The sequence below is a fragment of the Bos indicus genome, chromosome 11, assembly GCF_029378745.1.
Source record: "Bos indicus isolate NIAB-ARS_2022 breed Sahiwal x Tharparkar chromosome 11, NIAB-ARS_B.indTharparkar_mat_pri_1.0, whole genome shotgun sequence".
NCBI lineage: Eukaryota > Metazoa > Chordata > Mammalia > Artiodactyla > Bovidae > Bos > Bos indicus.
The window spans coordinates 98116353-98131902 of NC_091770.1; the positions used below are offsets into that span (position 1 = coordinate 98116353).

The following is a 15550-nucleotide window of genomic DNA, read 5'->3' on the forward strand; positions in this document are numbered from 1 at the left end:
GTGTTTCTTGACTTCCTACTTTTGCATTCCAGTCCCCTATAATGAAAAGGACATCTTTTTTGGGTGTTAGTTCTAAAAGGTCTTGGAGGTCTTCATAGAACCGTTCAACTTCAGCTTCTTCAGCATTACTGGTTGGGCCATAGACTTGGATTACTGTGATACTGAATGGTTTGCCTTGGAAACAAACAGAGATCATTCTTTCGTTTTTGAGAATGCATCCAAGTACTGCATTTTGGACTCTTTTGTTGACCATGATGGCTACTTTATTTCTTCTAAGGGATTCCTGCCCACAGTAGTAGATATAATGATCATCTGAGTTAAATTCACCCATTCCAGTCCATTTTAATTCGCTGATTCCTAGAATGTCAACGTTCACTCTTGTCATCTCCTGTTTCAGTTCAGTTCAGGTGCTCAGTCATGTCCGACTCTTTGCGACCCCATGAATTGCAGCACGCCAGGCCTCCCTGTCCATCACCAACTTCCAGAGTTCACTCAGACTCACGTCCATCGAGTCAGTGATGCCATCCAGCCATCTCATCCTCTGTCGTCCCCTTCTCCTCCTTCCCCCAATCCCTCCCAGCATCAGAGTCTTTTCCAATGAGTCAACTCTTCCCATGAGGTGGCCAAAGTACTGGAGTTTCAGCTTTAGCATCATTCCTTCCAATGAACACCCAGGGCTGATCTCCTTCAGAATGGACTGGTTGGATCTCCTTGCAGTCCAAGGGACTCTCAAGAGTCTTCTCCAACACCACAGTTCAAAAGCATCAATTCTTCGGCACTCAGCCTTCTTCACAGTCCAACTCTCACATCCATACATGACCACTGGAAAAACCATAGCCTTGACTAGACGGACCTTTGTTGGCAAAGTAATGTCTCTGCTTTTCAATATGCTATCTAGGTTGGTCATAACTTTCCTTCCAAGGAGTAAGCGTCTTTTAATTTCATGGCTGCAGTCACCATCGGCAGTGATTTTGGAGCCCAGAAAAATAAAGTCTGACACTGTTTCCACTGTTTCCCCATCTATTTCCCATGAAGTGATGGGACCAGATGCCATGATCTTCGTTTTCTGAATGTTGAGCTTTAAGCCAACTTTTTTCACTCTCCTCTTTCACTTTCATCAAGAGGCTTTTTAGTTCCTCTTCACTTTCTGCCATAAGGGTGGTGTCATCTGCATATCTGAGGTTATTGAGATTTCTCCCGGCAATCTTGATTCCAGCTTGTGCTTCTTCCAGCCCAGCGTTTCTCATGATGTACTCTGCATATAAGTTAAATAATCTCCTGTTTGACCACTTCCAATTTGCCTTGATTCATGGACCTAACATTCCAGGTTCCTATACAATATTGCTCTTTACAGCATTGGACCTTGCTTCTATCACCAGTCACATCCACAGCTGGGTATTCTTTTTGCTTTGGCTCCATCTCTTCATTCTTTCTGGGGTTATTTCTCCACTGATCTCCAGTAGCATATTGGGCACCTACCGACCTGGGGAGTTCCTCTTTCAGTATCCTATCATTTTGCCTTTTCATACTGTTCATGGGGTTCTCAAGGCAAGAATACTGAAGTGGTTTGCCATTCCCTTCTCCAGTGGACCACATTCTGTCAGACCTCTCAACCATGACCCGCCTGTCTTGGGTGGCCCCACACAGCATGGCTTAGTTTCATTGAGTTAGACAAGGCTGTGGTCCGTGTGATTAGACTGACTAGTTTTCTGTGATTATGGTTTGTGTGTCTGCCCTCTGATGCCTCTCACAACACCTACCATCTTACCTGCGTTTCTCTTACCTTGGATGTGGGGTATCTCTTCAAGGCTGCTCCAGCAAAGCACAGCCGCTGCTCCTTACCTTGGACGAGGGGTATCTCCTCATAGCCACCCCTCCTGACCTTGAACGTGGAGTAGCTCCTCTTGGCCCTCCTGAGCTCGCGCATCCGCCACTCCTTGGACGTGGGGTAGCTCCTCTCGGCCACGCTTCTGTGCAGTCTGGTCCGTCACAGCCGGCCCGCTTCTGGGGAGGCTTTACGAATAGCTGTGAAAAGAAGAAAAGCAAAAAAGCCAAGGAGAAAAGGAAAGATATAAGCATCTGAGTGCAGAGTTCCAAAGAATAGCAAGGAGAGATAAGAAAGCCTTCTTCAGTGATCAATGCAAAGAAATAGAGGAAAATAACAGAATGGGAAAGACTAGAGATCTCTTCAAGAAAATTAAAGATACCAAGGGAGCATTTCATGCAGAGATGGGCTCGATAAAGGACAGAAATGGTATGGACCTAACAGAAGCAGAAGATATTAAGAAGAGATGGCAAGAATACACAGAAGAACTGTACAAAAAAGATCTTCACGACCCAGATAATCAGGATGGTGTGATCACTGACCTAGAGCCAGACATCCTGGAATGTGAAGTCAAGTGGGCCTTAGAAAGCATCACTACAAACAAAGCTAGTGGAGGTGATGGAATTCCAGTTGAGCTATTTCAAATCGTGAAAGATGATGCTGTGAAAGTGCTGCACTCAATATGCCAGCAAATTTGGAAAACTCAGCAATGGTCATGGGACTGGAAAAGTCAGTTTTCATTCCAATCCCAAAGAATGCTCAAACTACCACACAATTGCACTCATCTCACACGCTAGTAAAGTAATGCTCAAAATTCTCCAAGCCAGGCTTCAGCAATATGTGAACCATGAACTTCCTGATGTTCAAGCTGGTTTTAGAAAGAGCAGAGGAACCAGAGATCAAATTGCCAACATCCACTGGATCATGGAAAAAGCAAGAGAGTTCCAGAAAAACATCTATTTCTGCTTTATTGACTATGCCAAAGCCTTTGTGTGGATCACAATAAACTGTGGAAAATTGTGAAAGAGATGGGAATACCAGACCACCTGACCTGCCTCTTGAGAAACCTGTATGCAGGTCAGAAAGCAACAGTTAGAACTGGACATGGAACAACAGACTGGTTCCAAATAGGAAAAGGAGTATGTCAAGGCTGTATATTGTCACCCTGCTTATTTAACTTCTATGCAGAGTACATCATGAGAAATGCTGGGCTGGAAGAAGCACAAGCTGGAATCAAGATTGCCAGGAGAAATATCAGTAACCTCAGATATGCAGATGACACCACCCTTAATGGCAGAAAGTGAAGAGGAACTAAAAAGCCTCTTGATGAAAGTGAAAGAGGAGAGTGAAAAAAGTTGGCTTAAAGCTCAACATTCAGAAAACGAAGATCATGGCATCTGGCCCCATCACTTCATGGGAAATAGATGGGGAAACAGTGGAAACAGTGTCAGACTTTATTTTTCTGGGCTCCAAAATCACTGCCGATGGTGACTGCAGCCATGAAATTAAAAGACGCTTACTCCTTGGAAGGAAAGTTATGACCAACCTAGATAGCATATTGAAAAGCAGAGACATTACTTTGCCAACAAAGGTCCGTCTAGTCAAGGCTATGGTTTTTCCAGTGGTCATGTATGGATGTGAGAGTTGGACTGTGAAGAAGGCTGAGTGCCGAAGAATTGATGCTTTTGAACTGTGGTGTTGGAGAAGACTCTTGAGAGCCCCTTGGACTGCAGGGAGATCCAATCAGTCCATTCTAAAGGAGATCAGTCCTGGGTGTTCATTGGAGGGACTTATGGTGAAGCTGAAACTCCAATACTTTGGTCACCTGATGCAGAGAGCTGACTCATTTGAGAATACCTTGATGCTGGGAAAGATTGAGGGCAGGAGGAGAAGGGGACGACAGAGGATGAGATGGTTGGATGGCATCACCGACACAATGGAGATGGGTTTGGGTGGGCTCCAGGAGTTGGTGATGGATTGGGAGGCCTGGCATGCTGCGGTTCATGGGGTCACAAAGAGTCAGACCTGACTGAGTGACTGAACTGAACTGAACTGAACTTGGTCAAAGTTTCATGAAGCAAAGGGCCCCAGACGTTTCAAATTCAGTGACCAAGCTCCCCAGGCCTCCAGCCTACTGTGGGGTGGTGATGCACACTGCCCTTCTCCTCTGCCCATGTAATCAAGACAACTGCCTTCAAGGCCCTCCTCAACGATTCCTGCCCCACCCACCTCACATGCACGCGCACACACACACACACACACACACACACGAACTTTTGGGGCCACATTCCAAAACTTGAAAAGAAGTGAGTAGTTCCCACTATTGAGAAAAGGCAAGAACTCTGAGTCAGGATGCCCCCGTTCCAGCCTTCCTAATTCTGCTGCCATGACTCAGGGAAAGTCCCTTCTTCCTCCAGTTCTGTTTTCCTGAAGGAAGCTGGAATCTTAGATTTCATAAAGCCCTTCCACCCCCAAACATCTGGGATACTGGACTGTACATTCGGGTTCTGGAGGCAGGGAATGGAGAAGGAATGGGTGCAAGTCAGTAGTTCTCCTATGGGTGGGAATTAGCTATTTATCACCCTCTGGCCTGTGAGGAATGGTGATATGCCATGATGTACAGGCACATGGAGTGTTTCGGCTCACAAAGTGATGAATAAATGATCACTGAAAACCCATTATGGAACTTCCCTGGTGGTCCAAGTGGTTAAGACTCTAGGACAGGGGTTGGGTTTTAGTATTGGCTGTAACTCTGGCTCCTGGTACAATCTAGAAATGTGTCAAGTGCAAAATGAGTATTTGTTGAATGAATTGTTTCCACCTTTCACCTGAGAAAAGACACTTCCACCCCAAAGCCCCCTGAGAGACAGGAAAAAAAAAAAAGAGTCATAAAAGTTTATTCTATGAAAGAAAGAACATGGTTTCTATACATATATTTACAGAACAGACAGATATATTTACAGCCAGAGGGAGGCCTTGGTGTCAGGCTTGGATTGTGGGCTGGGGGGGTGGGGGTGGGGGGGAAGAGATGCCCGGAGAAGAGTGAGGCGGTATAAGAAGCCTCCTGTGGCTCAAACACAGGGCACCCTCAGCAGGAAGGGGAGAAGCAGAAACTGGAGGGAGAAACAGGGGTTCCAGTTCTTCCTGAAGAGAAGCCTGGTGAGTGTGGAGCAGGTAGGACGGAGCCCAGAGTCTGCATAGACCCTGGAGATGCACAGGAGATCCTGGAGTTGAACCTGGAATATTCTCAGGCTGATCACAGTGTCCCTGGGGTGCTCTGGGGCAAGGTCTGTGCCCTTCTGTTCCCGTTGCTGCCCGTAGCTGCAGAGGGGAAGGGTCCGTGGGGGTCACAGCTCACTGGAGCGGATGGCAGGCTCCAGTTTGTGGGAGAGGGCAGTGAGGACCTTGTCGAACTTCTCATAGCGTCGGGCCTGGCTGCTGCTGGCGCCCTGGCTGCCCCATAGGAGGCGCATCTGGAACTCGGTGCTGAACACCTCGAGGAGCTCCGGCCGGGCCTGGAAACCTGCAGGGAGGGGCATAGGGGTCAGGGGACCACCATCCAGCTAGGGAAGCTGGGGCTCCTACTTGGAGCCACCACATCCCTCAGGGCCCCATTCCAAGGGACCTTCCCCCACCTCTGCCAGGAATCCCACATGGTTTGTGGATGAACATAACCAAGCAGTTTAACACCTGGTCTTTGTCCTACTGTTCCTTGATAGTTCAGTTGGTAAAGAATCCACCTGCAACGCAGGAGACCCTGGTTGGATTCCTGTGTCCGGAAGATCCACTGGAGAAGGGATAGGCTACCCACTCCAGTATTCTTGGGCTTCCCTTGTGACTCAGCTGGTAAAGAATCCACCTGCAATGCAGGAGACCTGGGTTTGATCCCTGAGTTGGGAAGATCCCCTGGAGAAGGGAAAGGCTACCTACTCCAGTATTCTGGCCTAGAGAATTCCATGGACTATATAGTCCATGGGGTCGCAAAGAGTCGGATACGACTGAGCAACTTTCACTTTTCACTTTCAATAATTAAAAAAAAAAATATTTCTTAGTTGCAGCATGTGGGTTCTTTCACTGCAGCACACAGGCTTAGTAGTTGTGGTTTGTGGGTTTAGTTGCCCTGAGGGATGTGGGATTTTAGTTCCTTGACCAGGGATCGAACCTGCATCCCCTGCATTGGAAGGTGGATTCTTAACTATTGGACTACTAGGGAAGTCCCTGCAATACATAATTTTAAAATGACTAGAGGGACTTCCCTGGTGGTCCAATGGATAAGACTCCACACTCTCGATGCAGAGGGCCTGGGTTCAGTCCTTGGTCAGGGAACTAGATCCCACATGGCACTACTAGAAGATTCCAAATGCTGCAACTAAATATCCCACAATCTACAGTGCAGATGAAAGATCCTGCGTGCCTTGACTAAGACCTGGTGTGGCCAAATAAATCAATCAATAAAAATAAATATTAAAAAACAATAAAATAACTAGAAGATAAAATATCACTGCTAACTTGGGGTAAGATACTGGGTGATTCTTTTCTTTTTTGTATTTTTCTGTAAGCTCCAAAATTTGTCATAAGAAATATATATACATTCTGTAAGTAAACATAAACAAATTTTTGTTTTGTTTTTTTCTTTCTGAAGAAAGATAAGAAAGACATATACCAAAACGACATTTACCAATCACCAGGTAAGTGTTGGCGATTTGTTTATTTGGGTTTTGTTCAGCTGTTATTTCCAGTTTGTCTACAGTGAACTTTTGTGACTTAAATATTGCCTAAAGAAGTAACAGGTAGCTTGTCTGAAGCCATTATCTCTGCTTCTTCTGTGAGAAGGCATTCTATTTTCTGATTAAACTGAGAGCTCCCTGAAGACAGGGTGAGTCTGCCTCAGACCCGGGGCCCCAGGCCTATTGCTTTGTAAACAGCCTTGTAAAGTGGGCTTGTCAGGATGCCCACTTCACAGATGAGAAAGCGGAGGCTCAGAGAAGCTAAGATACACAGCTACTGTGCTCTTTGAATCATCTCTATGTCCCCCAAGCTGACCTGGTGCCTGCCACTAACAATTACTTGTCAAACTGCTGAATGAGTGAAGAAAAGGGGTGAGAAAAAGAAGTCAGGGAGGGGTGGGACGAATTGAGAAAGTAGCACTGACACATATACATTATCATATGTAAAATAGAGAGCTAGTGGGAAGTTGTTGTATAGCACAGGGAGCTCAACCAGTGCTCTGCGACAACCTAGAGAGGTGGGCTGAGATGGGGAGGGAGGTTCAAGAGGGAAGGGACAAATGTATACTTATGGCTGATTTATATTGCTGTAAGGCAGAAACCAATACAACATTGTAAAGCAATTATTCTACAATTAAAAAAAAAAAGTCAAGGAGACGGGGCAGCAAACAGGGATGGAGAAATCTGAAGGGATATTTGGAGAAGAAGGGAGAGCCAGTTATGCGGAGGGAGGCCCAGGCTGCAGGATCAGCAGTGGCTTGCCCCCCAGACGCAACCAGTGACTCACCCTGCAGCTTGACTTCAGCATTGGTATGATACAGGCCGCCATGGTGTGCCACCGTGCGGGCAGCCTCCAGGTGGGCCAGCACCACCTCCACGCCATGCTCCGTGCTGCCCCAGGGCTCAGGGCCCTCGGCGGGGGCCGAGTCACATTCCAGCAGAGTGATGAGCGGCAGGATGTGAGGAAATGTGGTGTTGCTCAGCGGCGGGCCTTCTGCAGGGAGGGAGGCATGGCGTTTAGAGGTCTCAGAGGAACCCACCGTCCACCAAGGTCCAGAAACCAAGGATGTGTTAGGGGAAGGGCCCTGCCTGAGGTCCCAGCAAGAGCCCCCAGGATTCTGACTCATGAGACAAACCCCGCCCTTTGGATTCCTCCAGTTGAACCCACTGCACCTTGGCCCAGCCCAGGGGCTGAGGCTGGACCTGGACATGGCATACACACTTGCCAGGTGCAGAAAGTGAGCGCAAGAATGGCCTGCACAGAGCTCAGTCAAGCCCTCAACATCCTCCCTACTGGGAGAGTCTGGGCCAGCCCAGAGAGGGCTGGAACCCGTCCGAGGCCACACAGCAAGATGGGGGAGGTACCTTTGCCCTCATTGAGGCTCTTGAGGAATGGCTTGAGCGTCTTCTCATAGAGGATGGCACCCTCTGTGTGTCGCTGCCTCAGGGTCACCCATGTCTGTTCCAGCCGGGCAATCTAGGGAGATCAGGCTATGAGCGACTAGCCAGGGAAGGGGCCTGCTGGGGCCACAGGCCAGTATGCTGAGCTGACACCCAGATGTGGGATAGTAATTATTAGTATAATCACCATTCAGGTCTCAGGGACAGGGCTGATGGCTTTTCACAGGTCCCCATAAGTCCTCGCAACAACCCATTTTACATATGAGGGAACTAAGGCTCAGAGAGGACAATAAAGGCACTCTCCTCATGAGATTGCTTTAAGGAATCAGTTTCTAAGTACTCAATGTACCTTGCGCATAGTGCCTGCTAAAGCTAGCCACTTATATTTATTCTTTCAACTCTTATAAAGTTCCTCAATCATTTTACAGGTGGAGAAACGGAGAGCAGGGAAAGGGAAAGACTTTGTCTGGAAGCAGGTCAGCACCAAAAGGACTCAGTTCTCCCAGTTACTCTGTCACCAATGCTGCCTAAAAGGTCCTCAAGTTCTTCCTGATTCAATAGACAGCCGTCCCAAAGGGACACGTATCAGGGCTCCTCGCAACAGAGACTAGCTTATGTCCAGTGCTACGTGGGCCCCTCAGTACCTGGGCCATATCCAGGGCACCCATGACCGCAGCGAAGCTGAACATGTTGCCCATGGTCCCTCGAAGCTCGGCTGCCAGCTGGATGGTCTTGTGCAGGAGCGCTGCCCGCTCCTCAGCGGAGCCCGTGCAGCCCAGGATGTCCATGGCCAGCATGATGGACATGGTGTGGAACCTGTTGGAGCGGCCGGGTCAGAGGGGCGGGGCCAGGGATCTAGGGTTGGGGTCCCTGTGGTTGGGCGCCGAGGGGTGGAGGATAGAGCCAAAAGTGAGAGGTTGTAAAGAGTCAATGAGATTAGGGGGTGCGGCCAAAGTGTGGGCGGGGATAAAGCAAAGTTAAGGGGTTCTGATTGGTCAGTATAAGTCAGGGGGCGGGGCCAGACACCCGTGAGCGCCAGGCTGAGGACCGTGGGACCGATCAGAGGAAATCATCAGAAATCATCCGACAGATCTGTTCTAAGAAAAGAAAGAAGAGAAGCCGGAGCTGATGGGCGGGCCAAGGCTCACAGATTGTGGTCAGTCAAGAGAATACAGAAAGTGAATTCGGAGATAAAGGACTCAGTCTTTGAAAAACCAGGATTACTTGGAACTGGATAAAGAAAGCTGAGCACCCAAGAATTGATGCTTTTGAACTGTGGTGTTGGAGAAGACTCTTGAGAGTCCCTTGGACTACAAGGAGATCCAACCAGTCCATCCTAAAGGAGATCAGTCCTGAATTTTCATTGGAAGAACTGATGCTGAAGCTGAAACTCCAATACTTTGGCCCCCTGATGCGAAGAACTGACTCATTCGAAAAGACCCTGATGCTGGGAAAGATTGAAGGCGGGAGGAGAAGGCGACGACAGAGGATGAGATAGTTGGATGGCATCACCGACTCAATGGGCATGACTTTGAGTAAACTCCAGGAGTTGATGATGGATGGGGAGGCCTGGCGGGCTGCAGTCCTTGGGGTTGCAAAGTGTTGGATACGACTGAGCGACTGAACTGACTGAATGAACTGGATATCAGGAACAATTGGTCAATGGGATAGAGGGCGTGGCTATGATCTGGGAGCCGGGGTGAGAGACTGCGATTGGCCAACCGGCCACAGTGAAGAGCAGCGAGGTAGTCCAGGGGGTTGGTTCCCGGTGACTCCCGTGTGCGCGGGCCTTACCTTTCCAGCAGGTCTAGTCGTAGCTGCCGGCCATGGGGGAGAGTGAGCAGCTCCATGCCCCAGCGGACTCCCATTAGGGTCTGCATCTCCTTGGTAACGCCCAGTATCCTAGCAACCTACAAGGACGCCCAGAGGGCTGATTAATTTCCTGTCGGGGCTAGCCCAAGCCATCTGGGAGTCAGAGAGCTTTATCTAGCAGGGCAGCCTGGCTGGGAAGCCGGCTCTGAATTCCAGGTTTATGACTAACCCTCTGACATGGAGCAAATGAGTTTCACTCTCCCCATCTATGAAACGCAGGATAAATGGAAAAATGCCCAATGGGGTCTGACATGTGCCAGAGGTGCCCAGGACACTCTTATTTCAGAAGAAATAAGGTCCAGGGAGGGAAAGGGCTTGTCCTAGGTCACACACTGGACCTAGAACCCAGGGCTTCTTCCTTCATGCCTAGTACTCTTCACAACGCCGCATCTCAGCGCTGTTTCTTTTCTTTCTTTTTGAGCTCAGAGACAAGTGTGACCAAATAATCAGTGTTCCCCTCCCCAACACACACACACACACACACCCCAAACTTCAGAGGGAGAAACTGAGGCATAGATCAAGTTAGGGTCCTTAGATGGGCAGGATTCATTCAAAGCAAAGGCCCAGGCATTAACAATGTATGGACCTAGACAATGAGTTTTGTCCACTAGGGGGGTGGGGGTAGGGAGTCTGGCCTCTTATAGTCCCTGGACCGGCCAGACCAACTCTCACCGGGCTCAAAAAATGTCCCAGGGAGCCAGACACCACTAGTTTTCAGGACTCCTCGGTTCCAGTGCCAAACTGACATCTGGAGGAAGCAAGAGTATCTCAGCTTTTGCTTTTTTTTTTTTCAAGGAGAAAATGGGAGCCCAGAGAGGTAAAGTGATTAGTCAGAGTCACACAGCAAGTAAAGGGCAGCCATGAAGTCAGAATCCAGGACCACTCACTCTACTTGGGGATGTGGGGGCCAGTTCCTCACCACCCTAACCCCTGTCCCAAAGCTAGAGGATAAAGGTATACCCCTGCCCCAGTGTGCACCCAGCACCTACCAGGCAGTCAACCTTGGTAACGTGCCGGGCCAGTGTCCGGGCGTCGACCTCTGCCAGCAGCTCCTTGACCTTACGCAGGAGGCCCACCTCCAGTGGCCGGTTATCCTTGGGGATCAACAGTGACTGGAAGGTAGCCGGGTTAAAGGAAGAGGTGGCTTCCACAACAGGGACTGTGAAGGTTCTGCCCCAGTCCCCTTCGGGGGCCCCGTTTTCTGACAGTTCCTTAAGCTTCTCCCCATAGCTCCTGGCCTGGCGGCCGGAGGCTTCAGCTGCTGCCCACTCTCGGCTGCCACGGACAGGAGGCTGGAGCTGGCAGTAATGGCCAGAGTCTGGGTCACTGTAGCTGCTGAGCGACGGTGATGGGGAGGCCTTGCAGAGGGTGTGGGAGGGGCTGGAGTAAGGGCCCTTGTCCGACTCCCCGTGGGGCTTTGGAGCACTTCCGGGACACAGCTGGGGTTCGCTGGAGCGGCGCGTGACAGGGGAGGCGGGCAGTGCTGTGGCTGAGGGGGCGGCAGGGGCGGCGTGGACACGGGTCACTGCAGGGAAATAAAGAGAGACAACTAGTTACCATGACTCCCTAGCCAGTGTGGTTCCCCCACTGCTTTCCCAGAGGACAAGCTCCACCCACCCTACAGGGGTGATATCCCACCTCCCTGTACCCAGGCCAGGCCCAGCTGACACTGGCACATTGACCAGCCCTCAGTGATATTCTCAAATTCCCTGGACCCCAGGGGTCAGACTTTCTTATCCTAAGGCTGCTGCAGCCTTGGGGAACCACTGAGCTACTTGAAGGAGCTTTCTGTGATTCAGAGAAGCTAAGCACTTGCTGGAGTTCACTGTGTGGAATCATTTCTCAATGAATTAATAATAAGGATTTATTGAGGACGTGTTCTGGGAGCTGGTGACATGCTGTAGCTACACCGGTCAAAACAGTAAAACCATCATCCAAAATTAGAGGTGATGTTTATTGAGTTCTAACTGCCTGCGAGATCCTTCGCTGCCCCTTAATCTGTTTAACCCTCTCAACATCCTGAGCATGAGTACTTTTATGATCCTCATTCTTCAGATGAGAAAAGTGAGACTCAGAGAAGCCAGCTGACCTGCCTAAGGTCACCCAACCAGCAAAGGGTAGAGCTGGGATTCAAAACCAGGTGTCGAGTCCTCACTCCTGGGTACTTCCCTGTGCCATGTTGCTTAGAAGTTGTCCAATAAATAATTTGTGGCAAAGCGTCTTAACATTTACACTCAGGGGTGTTGTTTGGAAGGCAAGTTGGCAGTTATGACAAGCTGGCAGGCCCGTGGTTAGAGAAGAATTTGTGACAACCCATATTGACAACTACATGGCAACAGGGCATTTCCCAGCAAAGTTCCCCTGGGCTGCCCCTCTGCACGCTTTGCCTGCCATGTGGACAATATGTGGTATGGCCTGCTGAAAACATTATTTTTTTTTCTTCCAGAAATGAGCTAGTGGCATGTTTCTACAGTAGAAATCTTCTTTATATTAAAAAAAAATGCACAGTGCTCTGTGCTTTCTGCTCAATATTGCTGGGAATGTAGAACTTCTCTGAAAAGATCTATTTAAAAGAAAAAATAAATGAATAAAGCAAGCTTGACCAGTCCAGTTGGATCCCACCATTTGGAATCAGGGATACATTAAATCCCAGCCAATAACAGGGCCTGGTCAAGTGGCTCCTCACACGCGGAGGCTCTTGACCAATGGGGACTGAGTGTTGCTGACTGCACAAACTTCACAGCATTGAAGCCCAGATTCAGTAGCATTCAAGAGAATGCATGGAAACCACATCCACAGTGCCTGGTATCCAATAGGGACTCAGTGAATTGTTGCAGAATGAACCAGCCACGGCTATGTTTTGCATGTCAACATGGATAGTTTTAGTATCCACTGTTGCAGGGCATGTCTCTCAGATAAGAGGAAGAGGCACACATGATCAAACACTGTAACAGAAATCGTCAGACAGTGCACACATGGGCACACGAGGCCACCCCCACCAGACCCCCACGCGCCCCCCTCCACTGGCCATACCGGTACTATAGGCAGGGGAGCTGGGGCTCTCGGAGATAGGGGACATGGGCGAGTGCAGGTCTTGGATCTGGTCCATGCTGAGTGCACAGTTGCGGATGGATTCCCGGGGGTGGGGCAGTGATGTGCTGTGGAGCAGACACCTTCATGAGCAAGGAGCCCAGAGGTCAGGGTCCTCAGCTAGCATTAGGACACCCACCTCTGCCTCTATCCTAGATCTGCTGAACTTCAGAGGCAGAAAAGGCTTAGAAATGATCACGTCCAACCTCCCACCTGGCAGGTACAAAAACTGAAGCCCAGAGGAGGAAGGGCTTGTTCAGTCCACGACCTGCACAACTGTTCTCTTCCCTGGGAACCTTGCCCCCAACTTGAAGAATGGTCTGGGGAGAGAGGCTAGCAAGAAAGATGGCCAGGCCAAGGGAGCCAAACCCAAGGTCCTGGCCTCTCCTCACTGATCCCACACTATTACTCAGGATGCCTTGGGCACACATGGCCTGTAGATCCTGGCACTGTTTTAATCACTGGTTCCAAACCACAGGCCAAGTGGTTACTCCCCACAGGGTATCCAACCAGCAGTTCCTTGGCTGACAGCACGCAGTCCAGGTCCAGGGAAATGGGACCTATCGAAGTGCTGAAGCAAGCACGTGAGTGCTAAGTCACTTCATTCGTAACTGACTCTTTGCAACCCTATGGAATGTAGCCCACCAGATTTCTCTGTCCATGGGATTCTCCAGGCAAGAATACTGGAGTGGGTTGCCATTTCTTACTCCAGGGGATCTTCCTGACCCAGGGATCGAACCTGCATCTCTTGTCTCCTGCATTGGCAGGCGGGTTCTTTACCCCTAGCACCACTTGGGAAGCCCCAAAAGATGGCATGTCTTGCTGCAAACAGCCAGGGAAGCCATAGAAACTAGGGGCACAGACTTTGGAGTTGTGGACCTGGGTCTGAATCTTGGTCCTACGACTCTCTAGCAAGCAGCTACCCCTCTTCAAGCCTAGTTCTCATCTACAAAGTGGCAGAATGGACAGAAGCCACCTCCCAGGGGACGTGGGAATCAGTGAGGTTGAGAACAGCATCAGGAGAGGGCCGGGTGCACAGTAGGGCTTCAGGAATGATTTGCAGCTGTGGCTTGTCCTCGGATCAGGGCCCAGTGTCACCAAGCCCCAGACATCTGGGTGTCATCAAAAATGTCGCTGAAAACATTCCACTCCCTGTGCGATGGTTTGCAAAATGCTCTGTTCTGATGCCCACCTGGGCCTAGTCAGGTGGGGTGAGGTGGGGTAGCATTAGCAATAGGGATCAGGTCCTTGCCTGGGACAGGACAGCACCCAGGGCTCCTCCAGACCCGAGGGAGCTTTCTGAGTGAGGGCTCTTTATAGGTCGGCACGTGGAGGCAAGAGAGGAGGAAGGTCAGGGCCAAGGGCGCACAGCTAGTTGTAGCAGAGCTGAGACTGGGACTGGGCTCCACACCCCACTCAGCATGGCGGGAGCTTCCTCCTCTTGTTCTGCACACACTGAAGCTCCAGGGCAGTCATTTTACCCCAGACCAGTGTGACTGGGCCTCTCCTTTTCCCACCAGCACTCACATTACTGACACTCCCACTTGACAGATGGGAAGACTGAGGCCAAATGTGGGTTCTCACTCACCTGGTGGGGCAGCCATCACTGCGGGTGACCTTGTCAGCAGTAAGCCCATCGGTCATGGTGACGCTCCGCCGCTTCATGTGGCTGCCCTTGGGGCCCGAGGGGCTGGCAGGGCTGGCAGCCTTGCCCCCGCCCTGGCCCAGGCCATAGCAGGCCTCCAGGTAGCGCAGTGGGAAGGTACGGTTGACCGGGCAGTAGATGATGGCACCGCTCTGCTCCGACACAGCCTTGCGGCTGCCCACATGGTACCGCACCAGGGCCGGCACGTGGTCGAAGCTCTCCTGCTCGAACAGGTATTGGATGTGGGTGTAGCTCTCACCCGCCTTCACCACCACCTTGTTGATCTTGAAGTGCAAGGCCTGGTTGCGCCAGCGGCACGTGAGCACATAGTCACCCAGGCTGGTGAGCGAGTCCCGGATAAGGAAGTCACCATTGCGCTGCACTAGGGTCTCCGAGACCTGGAAGAGGCAAGGGTCAGGCTGGAGCGGGGCAGGAGAGGGCCAGACCCTGGGTCTGGGGCACACAGTCAACAGAGACAGCTGAAGCTTGGGAGGGGGACCCAACGACCCAGATTCAGAGGGTGCATCTCAGCCAGAAGCCATGGGTCTGAGCACAGAGGCTCAGACATGGAGGGACATCGCACTCTGGAAAGGGAGTCCCCAAGATCTGAAACTCAGGTCTCAGACCTACTCCTTCTCAGGGATCTCACTGGGCACAGTGAATTCCCCATCCTTCTTCCTCCAAACAGCCAGGGCTCTGGCATGTCTCTGGGCTGAATATCCTCCCATTCCTGCTCACCTGGTGAACTATCCCTTCCACAATGGCCTGTCTCCTCAGCACCCCTTCCTTGGGGCAGCCCACACCCCCTGCCTGGCAATCCATTTTTGAGCTTCTCCCACTGGGTTCTGACTGCCTGCCTGTCGACCCCTACCCTGGACTACCAGCTGTCGAGGGAAGTCACCACCTATTTTATCTCTGCATCCTTGGTGCCCAGCACAGGAGCTGGCAGAGTTGATAATTGACAAAGATTTATAGCAAGCATAAAAAATG

General features: G+C 50.5%; 1 protein-coding gene across 6 annotated transcripts in view; it reads right to left on the reverse strand.

Moving 5' to 3' along the window:
* Positions 1-4706: 4706 nt before the first annotated feature.
* Positions 4707-15550, reverse strand: part of SH2D3C (SH2 domain containing 3C) — a 33081-nt gene continuing 22237 nt past the window's right edge. For all 6 annotated transcript variants that reach the window (XM_019970898.2, XM_070799283.1, XM_070799284.1 and 3 more), the window contains 8 exons: positions 14504-14958; positions 12859-12983; positions 10815-11350; positions 9748-9863; positions 8598-8769; positions 7918-8029; positions 7340-7546; positions 4707-5348 (listed from right to left, as the gene is read on the reverse strand). In XM_019970898.2, the coding sequence (XP_019826457.1) occupies positions 5173-5348; positions 7340-7546; positions 7918-8029; positions 8598-8769; positions 9748-9863; positions 10815-11350; positions 12859-12983; positions 14504-14958 (1899 nt within the window). In that variant the 3' untranslated portion in view covers positions 4707-5172. The remainder of the gene's footprint in view (positions 5349-7339; positions 7547-7917; positions 8030-8597; positions 8770-9747; positions 9864-10814; positions 11351-12858; positions 12984-14503; positions 14959-15550) is intronic.